At 39.1% G+C, this 15,146-nt stretch overlaps 1 protein-coding gene across 11 annotated transcripts in view; it reads right to left on the reverse strand.

Moving 5' to 3' along the window:
* The window catches only part of Sox5 (SRY-box transcription factor 5), a 732,928-nt gene that overhangs the window by 165,795 nt on the left and 551,987 nt on the right, over positions 1-15,146 (reverse strand). For all 11 annotated transcript variants that reach the window (XM_090324494.1, XM_090324498.1, XM_090324491.1 and 8 more), the window contains one exon: positions 10,090-10,158. In XM_090324494.1, the coding sequence (XP_090180620.1) occupies positions 10,090-10,158 (69 nt within the window). The remainder of the gene's footprint in view (positions 1-10,089; positions 10,159-15,146) is intronic.

Genomic DNA, 15,146 nt, shown 5'->3' on the forward strand with positions numbered 1-15,146 from the left:
TTTTTTTCTTTTAAAGTGCTTTCTTTGAGGCCAATAACTGACTTCTGGTCTAAATTCTCCAAACCTGTGTGCAGGTGTGTTGAGTGGCTTTTGATTGGTTTTGTTTCCTATGATTCCCCAGGATTTTATCTAAGTTTAGAAGGATCCCTGAAATGGATTCTTTTTCTGACTTATGTAACTGTCGGCCCTCTGTCCATCGCTTTGATAATAACAGAAAAAAAAACAGAAGAATCAGGAAGTATAACTTAGATTTGACATTAAAAAATGTTGAAAAGGAGGGTTGGAAGTGTGGAGTCATAGTCAAGTGTTTGCCTAGCATGCACAGAGCTCTGTGTTTGATTCCTCTGTATTATGTACATAGAAAAAAGCCAGGTAATAAAAGCTTGGTAGGATAACACATACTTATCATCCCAGCTGTGTTAGAGATTATAAAGTGTTATAATAATAATAATGTCAAAAGTGTGATAGTAATTAGTCCAAATATGCTAAAGTACTAATAATAAATCAAGTGGTGACATGGTTTGAGTGGTAAAGTAGCTAGCTAGCAAGTGCAAGAATATCAACCTGTACTATTGCCAGAAGAATTCTCTATACTAACTGCTGCTTAATAAACCCATCAAAAAATAAAAAATAAGAAAGTAACAGCTGGGCATGGAGGCTCACACCTGTAACCCTAGCTACTTAGGAGGCTGAGATCTGAGGATTGAGGTTCAAAGCCAGCCTGGGTACTGAAGACTGTGAGACTCTGATTTCCAATTAACCACTAGAAAACCAGAAGTGGCACTGTGGCTCAGTGTAGGATGGTAACCTTGAGCTGAATAGCTCAAGGACAGTGCCCAGGACCAGAGTTCAAGCCCTACAACTGGGAAAAAAAACAATAAAAAAAAACAACCAAAAAAAAGGAAAATGAGATAAAAAGGTCAAGAAGGCAGTCAACAGGAAAGAGAACTCAGAGGCTTGATTTACCCTTGTCAGTTTGAAGAACTTAAGACCAGCAATAATAGGAGAGGGTGAAAATGAACAAACAGAAAACAAAAGGCAGACAGAAGTCCTAGGAAATCATAAAACTCTTCTCAGAAAGGAAACGTGCAACCCCTACTAGGTGCTCCAGAAAACAAACCAATGCGTTTGTATTGAATAGTAAACATTTGGCATTGACTTTCCCTGTTCCAAGATTTCCCGGCAGGTAAGGGACACAGCTTGTTTTGCGTCTGCACCAGATAAGCAGAGAGATGTGGAGAATTGGCAGGTGGAGTGGGGAGAGGGAGATGCCAAACCCAACTGGCAAACTAGGCATCAAGAAACCCGGTCCCGTGCAAGCACAGGAAAAACTTAACTGACAAGTAACTGTAGCAGGGTGTGTGTGTGTGGGGGGGGTGGAATGGGGTGGAATGGGAGAGGATGTCAGAGTGTCCCCTAAGCGACTTAAAAACATCTTTACGCTTCTGGATTAACGTATACGATTTCTAAGTCAGGACTAGCAGTGTAATTTTTTGTCTCTGTCTGTATCTGTCTGTCTGTCTATGCATTGTATTTTGCCTGAACTTGGCTTCAAACTGTCATCCCCAGATCTCAGCCCCCTGAGTAGCTGACATTTCAGGCATGAAGCACCCAGTGCAGGGTTTGGATTATATTTTTTTTTGGTAGAGATGTAAATGCTGAACAAATAAAAAGAAAAGGACTAGGTGTATTTCTTCTGGGGACTTATGAGCCTTGTAGCATGTGTGCGCCTATGAAGTTGCCTGTTTTTCTGTCTAGGGAGATAGGCTTTTTTAGATAAAGAAATAAGATGGAAATAAGAATGACTGCCATTCTGGCATAAGCCCATCATCAGGAAAATCTACTAAAATGGGATGCTTAAAATGGTTCACTGTCCATTCTAATCAATGGAGGAAACAAAAAAAAACCCACTATAGTACTTAATTTTTCTTCTTGAGGACAAAGTTACCTGTCTTCCCACATGGAAATTCAGGCTTCCAGAAAGTTACAGGCAGAGCTAATTCTCTCACTCCATTGACTCTTCTAATAATCTCTCTGAATGTCAAGAAACCTCGTGTCCAGTTGTTTTATGTTTTATTACACTCGCTGGAGCTTAAGGAGTTAAGAATACATTTGCTTCTCAAGCAGAATTGCTATCTTAATTGCGTGGTATTTATTTATGGCATTTCCAGCCTCCCAAAGCGACATAGTTACTTGTAAGTAAGCTCCTGTTGGTGCTTTGGGAGTCTTGGTGATTAGGGGTGTGTGTAGGGGGGGGTTAAAATGTTTCTTATATACCCCACTTGGAGAAAGAAATCATAAATCAGCAGGTCACTCAGGTGCTATTTTTTTTTCACCTTTCACGTCTTTATGCTTTCAATACAATATATCTCAATGGATTTTGTTTCTGCATGATCATTTTATCAAGCATTACTTTATTTACTATTTATTTATTTATTTTCTTTGGAAAAGTTAAGTTCCCAGGGAAAGAAAACTCATTTTTCAAACTATGGCCTGTTCAGCCTTTAATGGTAGACTATTGGTGAAATGAAATTGAACTGGGTCAAAACTCAGGACACAGGGAATGCAGACACTTTTGCACAATGAACTAACTAGTAGCCCTAAAGAAAAAACAAACTGCTAACTTGTTTAGAAATGGAAAAAGAAGAGATGGGTCTAATAAAAACTCTGCTAGGGGCTGGGAGTTTGGCCTAATGGGAGAGTGTTTGCCCTGGGTTCGGTTCCTCGGTACCACATACACAGAAAAAAATGCAAGTGGTACTGTGGCTCAAGTGACAGGTCACCAGCCTTGAAAAAAGTGTCCAAAGATAGTGCCCAGGGCCTGAGTTCAAGTCCCAAGATTGGCAAAAAAAAATGTAGTTATAAATTAGTACAAATTTGGAAGGCTGACCTCAATTTTCAATGGTTTTCATATGCTGTCTGTATGCATACACGTGTGTGTGAATGGTTGTGCTTGCATGTGTGTGTCTGTGTACATCTTCCCTAAAATCCTTTTCTGGCTGGAAATATTCATTCAATTGTCCATCATTGGAAATACAGGAGGAAAAAAATTCATCCCTAATGACTTAATCAAAATCCATTAGTGTTGTCTGCTGTCTAAGAAGCGAAGCTCCATTCTACTTAGTAGAGAAAGAGAGAATAATGAAACTCAGAGGAGGTGAGCAACTTTTTCCAAGATCACACAGCAGAGAAACTATGAAGATGTGATATTGCATCTAATTCCAGAACACTATTCTCAATCATTAAAAAAAACAAACTTATATAATTGAAATGATAGTTCACGAGATCAAATATAATACTTTCTTATATCTTAAGAATGAAATTCTTTCCCAGAGTATTTTATGGATTTCACACTGCCTCATGAAGAATACAAAGAATAGAAATATTTCCTTTGTCCTACATATAACCCCGAACAGAAGCAATGACCCAATGCTCTCACCCATACATAGGACACATACTTACCTTCTGAGTCAGAAACAATAACAAAGGCTATTAAATACCAAGTATTCTCCCTCAAGTCAATACAAGGGGCAAGAATCAGAAAGGTTGATCAGAGAGGATACTGAGCCATACTTTTTGGAAATCTCTTAGGAAAGTTCAAACATGGGCCTTCCAGTGAGAGAGCATCATGGGAAATAGAGTGGTGAAAAGAAGAAAATTGTCTGAAGTGTGTCTGTTGGGTATCTCTGATAGGATACCACACATTTCAGGATTCTCTTCGATGCTGACAGAAATCTTAAAAGTATATCAAGCTCTATTGTTTTAGGGTAAGAAACATGCAAGTGGGATATGGTTCTCTCATACATCAAAAGCTACAGAAATTTTGTTTCCTTGGAAGATTCACAAATAAAAGGAATTTGGGCCTCAACACTCACTGTGGGGGTCATTGTGAAGGCTGAAAGGGTTTGATAATAGTGAATCAAGATGAACCACGAGTCCTGGTTCATGATTTGAAATGTCAACCATTTTCCTACCAATGTGATTTAGTGTAAAAATAGGTTAACTCCTAGGAAGACCTAAAACACTATTATATCAAAACAAATTCCAAGAAACAGGAACAAAGTATTTTTGTTGGTGGTGGTGGCTGTTGTTGTTTTGTTGGATTTTTGAGGGGGAGTACCAGAAATGGTGGAGGGAAGAGTGAACAAATGCAAGTTTGGAACTCAGAAAACATGATGTGGAAAATGAATCATGCAACTTATAGCCAGGGGTAGGAGGGAAAAATTGGGGGAAATAAAGAAAGGGTGACCTTGTTCAAAGAGAAATGCACTTGACTTATGAAAGGGTAACCCTTCTTCACAATAATAAATGGATAATATTAACAATAAAAATTATATGACAAAAAAGGACACTGGGAAATAAAATTGCTAAACTATGGGTACTATAGAACAGTCAATTGAGTAAGTGAAAGAAAATGAATGGTTCCTGCCCCTCTTGTCATCAAAAAATACCTAGCTGGGAAGACAGAAGACCTTGGAAAGGTTTTCAGAAATCTTTATGAATTTTTATCTCGTAGTAGTGGCAAAAGTTTGCTGGAGCCAGGCACCAGTGACTCACAAGTGTTATCCTAGCTACTCAAGAAGTTGAGATCTGACAAGTTCTTGTAGGTAGGTCTACAGGACTCTTATCTCCAATTTGACCACCAAAAAAAGTGCAAATAAAACTGTGGTTCAACTGGTAGAGCACCAGCCATGAACAAAAAAATGCTAAGCAAGAGTCAAGGCCTTGAGCTTAAACCCCAGTATGAACACAAATAAGTACATAAATAACTAATGGAAATAAAATATGTCCTGTCTTTTAAGGCTATTAAGCAGAAATGTGAGGAGGCATTGCAGAAGAGTAGAAAAAAAAATCTGTTGATGCTCCTAAAAAATTAAAAATTGTTGGGGCTGGGAATGTGGCCTAGTGATAGAGTGCTTGCCTAGCATGCACAAAGCCCTGGGTTCCATTCTTCAGTATCACATACACAGAAAAAAAAAACTGGAAGTGGTGCTATAGCTAAAGTGGTAGAGCTTGAGAAAGCCCAAGGTCAGTGCCCAGGCCCAGAGTTCAAGACCCAGGACTGGTTAAAAAAATGGACATTGTTGAGGAAAGAAAAATATTTCTGGTATACTAGCACGACTTTATTTGTACTGAGAACTAATTTATGATACTGCAAAGAATAACAACAAACTTGAATAAATCTTCTAATCCTAATGAGTTGTATGAATCAGCTTGGCAGAAAATAGTAACTCTATAGAATCTCTACAAGGGAAAAGATGCTGACTAAATTATTATTCCAATTGGAATCATATTATTTTAGAGATGAAGCTACTTTAAAAAAAAAGAAAGACAAGAAAAATACAGTTTATAAGGCTATGATCGTCAGCCATTTAAATGAAACTTACTTCCATGTAGATTTTGATGGCATTTTTCTTTGAAACTGCTCAAAAGTTCAAGAAGCTACTGTACATACTCTGTTCATAGGGGGTTGAGAAGGTTGAATAAGAATTAACAGGTTGGGGCTAGGAGCATGGCCTAGTGGTAGAGTGCTTGCCTAGCACATTCAAAGCCTTGGGTTCAATTCCTCAGTACCCCATACACAGAATATATATATATATATATATATATATATATATATATATATATATGTTTATTTGGAACAGGGAATGGAAGGGGCAAAACAAGATGATTGGGGGGGGGGAAACGAGGACAAAAACATGAGCAGTAAGGCACCTGCTACCTGATGAATGTAACTATTACCCCTCTATGTATTATCCCGACAATCACATTTAAAAATAAAAAAAGAATGAACAGGTCAAGAGAAATTTTAAATAATCTGGTTTATAGAACTCAGGAAATCAACATTGCTGCATACAGATAAAATGTGCACATTCGCTTATACATTCTTAAGTGTTTTCTTTCCAATGGAAACAAAAACATTTGAAATAATCTCTCCTTTACAGAGATTCCACTGAAAGAAAAAGGGAAAAAAAATATCCTTCTTGCCATATAACACATCATGTGTAAAAACTGTCCTGTTCTAATTTTTGATGATCACCTGCGTGATCCTGCCTGATTTGTAGATCAAGTTTAAAGCCATTTATATTTACAATGAAAACAATTATGAGACAGTTCATCTCTGATGCATCTAACACTGGCATTCCAAGTTCTGACAGTAAAATTCACACTGCCCTGTTTTCTCAGTTCTGAAGCAACCATAAGAGTATAAATTAAATAAGGAAATAGAGACACGATAAATGATGCACGTAATATACTTATTTCTACCAGGTGGTTTTTAAAAGTAGAAAATAGCTCAGAATATAGCCAAAGTATTTTCAAATAGCCAACAAAATGTAATTTCTGGGGAGTTTTTTTTTAATGTAGGAATTTGATTATATATGAATTTTTCTGTTAAAAAGAAACTTTAATGAGGATGGGTTGATGGGTTTGATAACTCATGCTTGGAATCCTAACTACTCAGGAGGCCGACAGAAATCAAGTAAACTGTGGTTAGAAACAAGCTTGGGAGAAGGAAATAGGAAAAGGATGCCATCTCAACCAGTAAGAAAAGCCAAGCATGGTACCATGTCGCTTTCATCCCAGCTCCATGGGAAGCATAAATAGAATCAAGTCCAGGACCATCTAGTGAGGGAGAGAGGGAAGCATGAACCTGATGGAAAAACAGCAAAAGCAAAAAAGGTCTGGAAGCATGGCTCGAGTGGTATAGTGCCCACTTATCACCATGTGCAAGACCCTGAGTTCAAGTCTCAATACCACCAGATGGTTATATTGACTCTAGATTTGACTGTCTGAAAATAGAATTCTCTGTTTTGACACTTCCCCCTCCTTGTCCTATGCTTTCAAGGGAAAAAGTCATAGAAAGTTGCAAAAGGGCAGGGAAACCATTTATATAAAGAAGATACAGGACAGGATTTACAAGAGCAAACAACTCTCTCTTCTACATTTGAAACGTCCTGTTTCTACAGCTGCTGGTCCATTATGTTTAACTTAATCATGTTAACAACCTCTCGGTAGACTAAATAACTCAGAAACCTTATGCCTTTCACAAATATTAAATGGTTATTAGACTGCCCCGAAAAAAAAGACACTTCCCAAAATGTATCTTAAAACTCTATTGGCGGTTGAAGACTATTCTAGCTCTGTAAGTAATTCCTTTCATGTAAACAAGCACATTCAACACTTATTATTAGTTCTCATAAATGGATCTGACAAAGACAGTTTTTGATTCTAAGTTCATGCACCACTGGATAGACGGCAAATGTACACATGTGAAATCCAACATGCATGACACAGCAACACATAGAGAAGTCCACATGTACTACGTTTAACACATGAGATGCATCATCTTTTTTCCTCTAGGGAAATAAGAAACTTTTTTTTTAAATCTCTGTATGTGTGGAGAACCACAAGTCAAACAGAAATTCTAAGCTGTTACAACTCTCCTAGTAATGTTTTATCTTATTTGTGAATAAACACTGAGAACACTTTGCCTCTGAATCCTGGTTGGACCAGTGTGATTCCATGTGAAATGTTTCCCAAAGTCATTTTGTTCCTAGGAAGGATTATTTTTAAATGTTTACTGATTCATTTTTTTCCCCTTTTTACTGGTGCTGGGGCTTGAACTCGGGGCCTGGGCGCTGTCCCTGAGCTCCTTAGCTCACTTGAGCCACCGCTCTACTTCTGGTTTTCTGGTGGTTTACTGGAGCTGAGGCTCTCACAGACTTTTCTGCCTGGGCTGGCTTTGAACTGTGATCCTCAGATCTCAGTTTCCCGAGTAGGATTATAGGTCTGGAAAAGGACCATTTTTTTGTGGTGGTTGTTTGTTTTGTTTTTTTTAAATACACTTTTCACTTCAAAAATACTGTGGCAAAAAATTATAATGTTCCATTCTCGGCTAGTGGTCACAACTGCAGGATAATTCTCCAAAAAAACCAAAAGTGTTTCTTTAGAGATTAGTTTTGGAGTGATTCATCTCATATTGTTACAATATTTCACTTTGTTATCTGATATATTTTATATATGCTTAATTAGTTATTTGAAATAGGATAGGGAAGAGGGGAAATCAAGAAGGGGGGAGGGAAATGGGGACCATGACATGAGAAAGGGTATCAATGTTTGTGAAGTAATGCACCTTCTATCTGGTGAATATAATGTAACCCTTTGATTAATTACAATAAAAATATAGAAAAAAAACCCCAAGTGTTGACTAACTCGTGGATCAAATTTACTCGTGGATCATTTACTGAACCCTACCTATAGTTATGGGACTTTAGATAATTTTTTTTTGTAGTTCTATTTAAGAACAGAACTTGTTTTCATCTACTGGAAATAACAAAACTTTGAAACTAGTGGTTCCTTCATTGAATTGTACTATGACTTGTCATCGTCATACTGCTGAACTTAAAACAGGAGGCTGTCATAATTTCAACACTTTATGTGTGGAATGATTTAGAGGACTTGAAATTTAGAGAATCTGTTATTCAGTTCGAGGATGCTAAAAGTGTGCTTTGATCTGAACAAACAACATGGAAATGAGTGGGGAGTTCGAAAGCATAGAGTTGAATAACAATATTCCAGCTATGAATAGACGTTCAATTAAAATTACATTACCATTTGCATGTTAAATTGCTAAATATTTAATCCGTTAATTATTATTTCAATCATTAAATTTGAATAGTGCCTTAAAATTGAGTTGCTGGGGCTAGAGGCCTGGTTCAAGGGTTAAGAGTGCAAACTAGTAGGACCAGGAGTTTGGCCTAGTGGTAGAGTGCTTGCCTAGCATGGATGAAGACCCGGGTTCGATTCCTCGGTACCACATAAATAGAAAAAAGCCAGAAGTGGAGCTGTGGCTCAAGTGGTAGAGCTCTAACCTTGAGAAAGTCCAAGGACAGAGCTCAGGCCCTGAGTTCAAGCCCAGGAATGGCAAAAAAAAAAAGTGCAAACTAGGAGATAGAAAGGCTCAAAAAAAAGTACTCATTACCTGAATACTTAACTGTAATCCCTCTGTACATCACCTCTATAATACCAATAATATATATATATAGCATAAATATATATATAGAGAGAGAGATTTAATGCTGCTTGGTTATATGCAGGCCAAGTAAACTCCGTGCTACCAGTCAAACCCAGGTACCAACAATCAAATAAGTGTTCTTCATATTTTTTTTTTGGCCATTCCTGGGGCATGAATGTAGAGCCTGAGCTCTATACTCATACCACTAGGCCAAACTCCCTGTCCCCATATTTTTTTTGCCAGTTGTAGGGCTTGAACTCAGGGCCTGGGCACTGTCCTTAGACTTTTTCTCAAGGCTAGAGCTCTACCACTTGAGCCACAGCATCACGTCTAGCTTTTTTTCTATGTATGTGGTACAGAGGAATCGAACTTGGGTCTTTGTGCATGCTAAGGCAAGCACTCTACCACTAGGCAAAACTCCCAGCCCTCCATAATTTTGTAATTACATAATTACAGCTAAATAAATTATAGTCCTCGAGGTTAGAAAAATCTCACAGACATTCCATTGTCTTATGAAACTACTTTCATTCCTATCTCTTGGTCTTGCAGTGAAAAAAGTTCTTTCTAGCCAGACACCAGTGGCTCATACCTATAATCGTAGCTTCAAAGGGGATTGAGATCTGAGGACTGTGGTTCGAAGCCAACCATGGGTAGAAATGTCACTGAGACGCTTATCTCCAGTGAGCCATCAGAAAACCTGAGATGTCCCTGTGGCTCAAGTGGTAAAGCGCTAACCCTAGAGTGGTAGGGAGAGTGCTTAGACTCTGAGTTCAAACCCCAGAATCTACACACACACACACACACACACACACACACACACACACACACACACACACACAGTTCTTTCTGCCCCTGTACTCTTTCTGTTTGGCCACTCTACTAAAACCACTTACATAATTTCCAACATGAATACCCACAGGTAACTCTAGCAAGGCTCAGTGTGGATATCATGTCTGTCAGGAGACAGACATGAGAGAGAGAGACATGTTATAGTCAGAGGCAGATTGAAACGACCACGAGGCAAACCCCGTGAATATGGTGACTGGAAGAGTCTCAAAATGAGGATTTCTGACCTGAATCTGTTGCTGGAGCAAATTGATTTTGTGTTGCTGCTGCAGAAGTTGTTGTTGTTGTCTCGCAATCTGAAAAGAGATGACAGGAGACCACGTTACTGTCATACGGCCTTCCCTACACTGTATACAAATCATTCTTAAGAAGCCCCAAAGGATTTAGGTTCCAGGACCAACCACTTTATTTCCTGTGGCCTAGAACAAATGAACCTGAAGATCCTGCAGCTCTGTCTATTCTAGCAAGACACAGAAAAGGTCTTCCTCAAAATGCACTACGAATCCACAGTTTCCATATGCCTAGTCTTTTTCTACCAATGAAAGAAGGTTACAGAGAATAACAACTACTAGGGGAGTTGTGACAAAAGGATTAGGACAACCATGATTGAGACTAGGTACATTGCCCAGTGAAAACGTGGTGGGGTTTTGTTTGGGTTGTTGCTTGTGAATTCTGTTGGCATTTTGGCTTCTGGTAAACTTCTATCCACCAGCTCTTTAACACACCCCAATGTAGAGTCTACACCTATTTCTCTAACCAGGAGATTCTCAAGGTCAATAGTCTTTTCTGTCTCTTCAATTCTGAAATTGTGTCACTGACTTGTTTGTTTGGGTATGTCAGTACCAGAGCTTGAACTCGGGACCTTGAGCTCCTCCTTAGCTTTTACAAACTCAAGCTGATACTCTACTAGTTGAGTCACAGCTTTCTCTCCAGCTTTTTGCTGGTTAATTATAAAGAACAGTCCCTTAGATTTGTCTCCCTGGGTTGATTTCAAACCAAATAGCAGATCTCAGCCTCCTGAGTAACTTGAAATGTATATTAACCCTTACAGTCTCATATTTCCTCAGAACCCAATTATCCACTCTTATTCTAGAACTTTCTCCCTTGGCTTCTAACACCTCTTAATGGTTTCCTGATTTTCTTCCTTCTGCTCTGTTATCAAAGGTTAAAATTCTCCATACTCAAATATGATCACATTCTCTTCTCCTTAGTTCCTTTCTTAGGTATGCCAAGTATTCTGCATCTGATTGTTTGGCCCTTATATCTGTTTTTATCTTGTTTGGTTTTGGTGGGGTTTTTTGCTCTTAATGGGGTGTGAACCCTGGATCTCCTGCTCTTGCTTAATTTTTTTTCTGCTCAAGGTAGTCCCTTTACCACTTGAACCATACTTCCCTTTGTGGGTTTTTGTGGTTGGTGAAAAAGTCCTATGGCATTTCTTGCCCTAGCTGGCTTTGAAGTGTGATTCTTGGCTCTCAGTCTCCAGAATAATCAGGGCTACAAGCATGATATCTAGAGATACTCTAGATATACTCATTTATCCAGAGACTTAATCAACGGCTCGCGTTCAACAACATGAACAAGATTTACATGAAAGACTGAGTGCTTTGCCCCCGATCTTTAGCATTTTCTGGCCCAGCAAAATCATCGTTCTGTTATCTGGTCTCAACACCCACCTATTTATTCAACGTAATGTATCTTGACTTTGTATTCATTTACAGATTTTTTTTTTCTTTTATCAGTTGGGGCTTGAACTCAGAGCCTGGGTACTTTCCTTGAGCTTTCTTAGCTCAAGGTTAGCACTCTACAACTTGAGTCACAGCTTCACTTCTGGACTCTGGTGGTTCACTGGAGATCAGAGTCTCATGGACTTTCCTGCCTGGGTTGGCTTTGAACCTGTGATCCTCACATTTCAGCCTCCTGAGGAGCTGGCTTCCAGCTTCATTCACTTTAAAACATCATTCTGTCTCTGAGAAAGAATTCCACACATGTTTTAAAGTTAAGGGAAAGGAGTATGTACATTTCACTCATGTTGACAGATATGGTATGGAAAGGAAATGAATATTTGGTAAGAAGGCAAGAATTTATAGATTAGAATAGAAAGATAAATGCATTACTACATGATAGAAGGTTGGGAGGATGTAGAATTTCTAATCTTTTCAGGAAACTTCTACATGGTTGTAAGTAACTCGAGATCTCATTCTGATCTCCCTGGTTTAACCCAGTTCTGGTTTGTGTTCCCAGCAACAGACGAGAACCATAACTATCACCTCACTAATACTTCCATTATAATAATGTAATCTTGACCTTCTGAACGTTGAGAAATCAGGGAAAAAAAGTCACATTACTAGGACTATATTTGAGAAAGGAAAGGGAAGGGGAAAAACAGATGATCAGGAGAGGATGGGGAAAGGAAATTTTGAGAAAAACATGGGAAGGAGTATCAATGTTCAAGAAATAGCGTACCCACTTCCTAACAACTAACTATAACCCCTCTATACATCACCCCAACAATACAATATAATAATAATAATAATAATAATAATAATAATAGGAGAGCAATCTTTTCTGAGCATTGGTACAGTTGTGTGATTGAAGTAAAACTTCACAATTGGAGGTATAGTGTCCATTATGTTTAGTTCTTTTCTTCCACTCATGAAATTTGCAAGTGATCATTAAATCCTTTTAGCAGTAGCCTAAGATGATAATAAGTCCAGATAAAAACTCTTGCTTCTGCTCGGAGCCAGTCAGCTCCCTGAGCTATCTGCTCCGATCCTTCTCTCTTAATAGCCTACCCCAAATCAACATCCAGAGAGTTCCTTTCAAGTTATAATTCCTGCCCAGTGCTGGAAACTCACAACTGTCATCTCAGGAGGCTGAGGTCGGAGGATCACGGTTCAAAACCAGTCCATGAGACTCTGATCCTCAACAAACCATAAAAAAATAAAATTCAGAAGCTGAGCTGTGGCTCAAAGTGGTAGAGAAATAGCTTTGAACATAAGGAAGTTAAGGACAGCACCCAGGTCCTGAGTTCAAGCCCAGGATCAACAAACAAGCAAGTAGATAAATGAGATAGGAAACCTTTCTGTCTCACTCAGTTAAAGTCCCAGTGACTTGGTCTCTTTACCTCACTGGCTATTGTCAGCCTTGTCTTTCCTTCTTCTCTCATAAACTTCCTGTGAATTCACTCTGCTCCTCCATGCCCTGTATCTGGGCCTCTGTGCTTGTTCTTCCCGCCATCTGGAATACTGTGGCTGGATGGCCAAATGGCTCACTCACTCACTTCTAGAAAATTCTGCTCAGGTATGACCAGGTCACTGAGGTTTTCCTTGAATGCTTATTTTTTTTAAGCAGCTCCCTCAGCTCTCTATAGGCACCCTTCTCTCCAGTTCACTGCTTTGTGTTTCACATGAATATTTTACAACCTATACTATAGTGTCCTGATTTATGTATTTAGGTCTTCCAATATAAGAAGTCAATACAGAAGTGGGTTTACGTGCTTTGCTACACTTCCTGTAAGTAGAAGAAAATCCAGCTCAAATTCATGTTCGACATGAATGAGGAAAAGTTCACAATCAAATGCCCCAGTAGGAAAAAGTTATGAAAATCCAATATCCACAGACAAGCCAGTTGTCCTGGGTGACATCTCTAATCTTGAGCTAGGTTGGAGGCAGAGACAGAAAGATCTACATCTAAGGTCAGCTTGGGGAAAAAAAATGCATGAGACTCTAGCTGACAAAATAAGTTCCACAAACAAGTAGACAAAACAAATATACAAGGGTAGAGTCGGGACTGGCATGCAGAGCCAAGAGGTAGAGCACCCTGAGTTCAAACTTCAAATCTGTGCGGAAGGGGGTAGGTACCTCGATGACAGGTCATGGAGGGAGGGGGGGGTCTGGACCACTGCGATCTGACCTGCAGACAGTTCTCTCAAGTGGCCCCCCACTCCAGCTTGAGGGCCTAGTATCACCAGGTCTTGCTCGAATGCAGGAGAGGAACTGTAGAAGGATAGCAGAGTTCCTATGTCGCTAAGGAGGAAGGGTGAGGTCTTGAGGAAGCAGAATATTCTTGAATGTTCTAGAATCCTTGCCTGTGACATTTGGGGATTGGCCAGAAACATGAGATAGAAAAGAAACTTCTCTTGGAAGAGATTGCTTCAAAGGTTTTCAGGACAAGTGTGCCATTCTCACTCAAAAAAGAACCTCAGGATTCTCAACCAAGTAATATCCTCCCTCTGAGCTTGCAAAGAGTGATATTATTCTAGGCTAAACTCATCGGGGACTCGTGCAAGAGGAATATGGGCTGTATCTGATAATGGACCAAATACATCTTTAAGAAAAAGAATGAGTTATTTCCATAAAAGTAAAAAATAGGGCCAGTGTGGTGGCTCATTCCTGTAATCTCAGTGCTCAAGGGGCTGGAAGAGGGGGATCAAGAATGTGAGTCCAAGCTGGGCCGCAGAATAAGACAAAAATTGTCTTTCAAGCAGGGAAGAACCACTAGGTAAAAGAGATTAAAATGAAAAAGTAGACATCAATAGCCCATGCCTGTCATTTTAGCTACGCAGGAGGCTGAGGTCTGAGGATCAAAGTTCAAAGCCAGCTGGGGCAGGAAAGTCAAGGAGATGCTTATATCTGGTGAGCCATCAAAAGCTGGAACTGGAATTGTGACTCAAGTGGCAGCGCACCAGTCTTGAGTAAAAAGACAGCACTCAGGCCCTGAGACCAAATTCTAGTCTCTCTCTCTCTCTCTCTCTCTTTCTCTCTCTCTCTCTCTCTCTCTCTCTCTCTCTCTCTCTCTCTCTCTCTCTCTCTCTCTCTCTCTCTCTCTCTCACACACACACACACACACACACACACACACACAACTATAAATGACTATAACATACCACTTGTCCTCTTCTGATCATTTTCATACCTAATATCGAATTAAACTATGTGAATGCAGACTCCTTCCTTTTTAAATTATCTCCATTATTCAAATGATTCCTGTTCTTCAAATCTTTGCTCGAGTGTCTCCTAAATGGAAGGGTTTCTTTGGCTTTCCATGCTTCTTTTTCTGTTCCATTTTGATCCCCAGTCAAAATTCCTTAATTATAAGTTGAATACCCACTACCTGAAGTCCTGAAATGTTTAGAACCCACAATGATTTGGATTTCGGAAAATATTTGGATTTGGGTCTATTTGAGCATACATTGTAAAATATTTGGAAAATAAAACCCAAGTCAAAGCATATAATTCATGGCTGTTTCTTATATATTTAATGTACATAGCCTTAAGATGATTCA

The sequence above is a fragment of the Megascapheus bottae genome, chromosome 35 (genome assembly GCF_031878675.1).
Source record: "Megascapheus bottae isolate mThoBot1 chromosome 35, mThoBot2.hap1, whole genome shotgun sequence".
In the NCBI taxonomy this organism is placed as follows: Eukaryota; Metazoa; Chordata; class Mammalia; order Rodentia; family Geomyidae; genus Megascapheus; species Megascapheus bottae.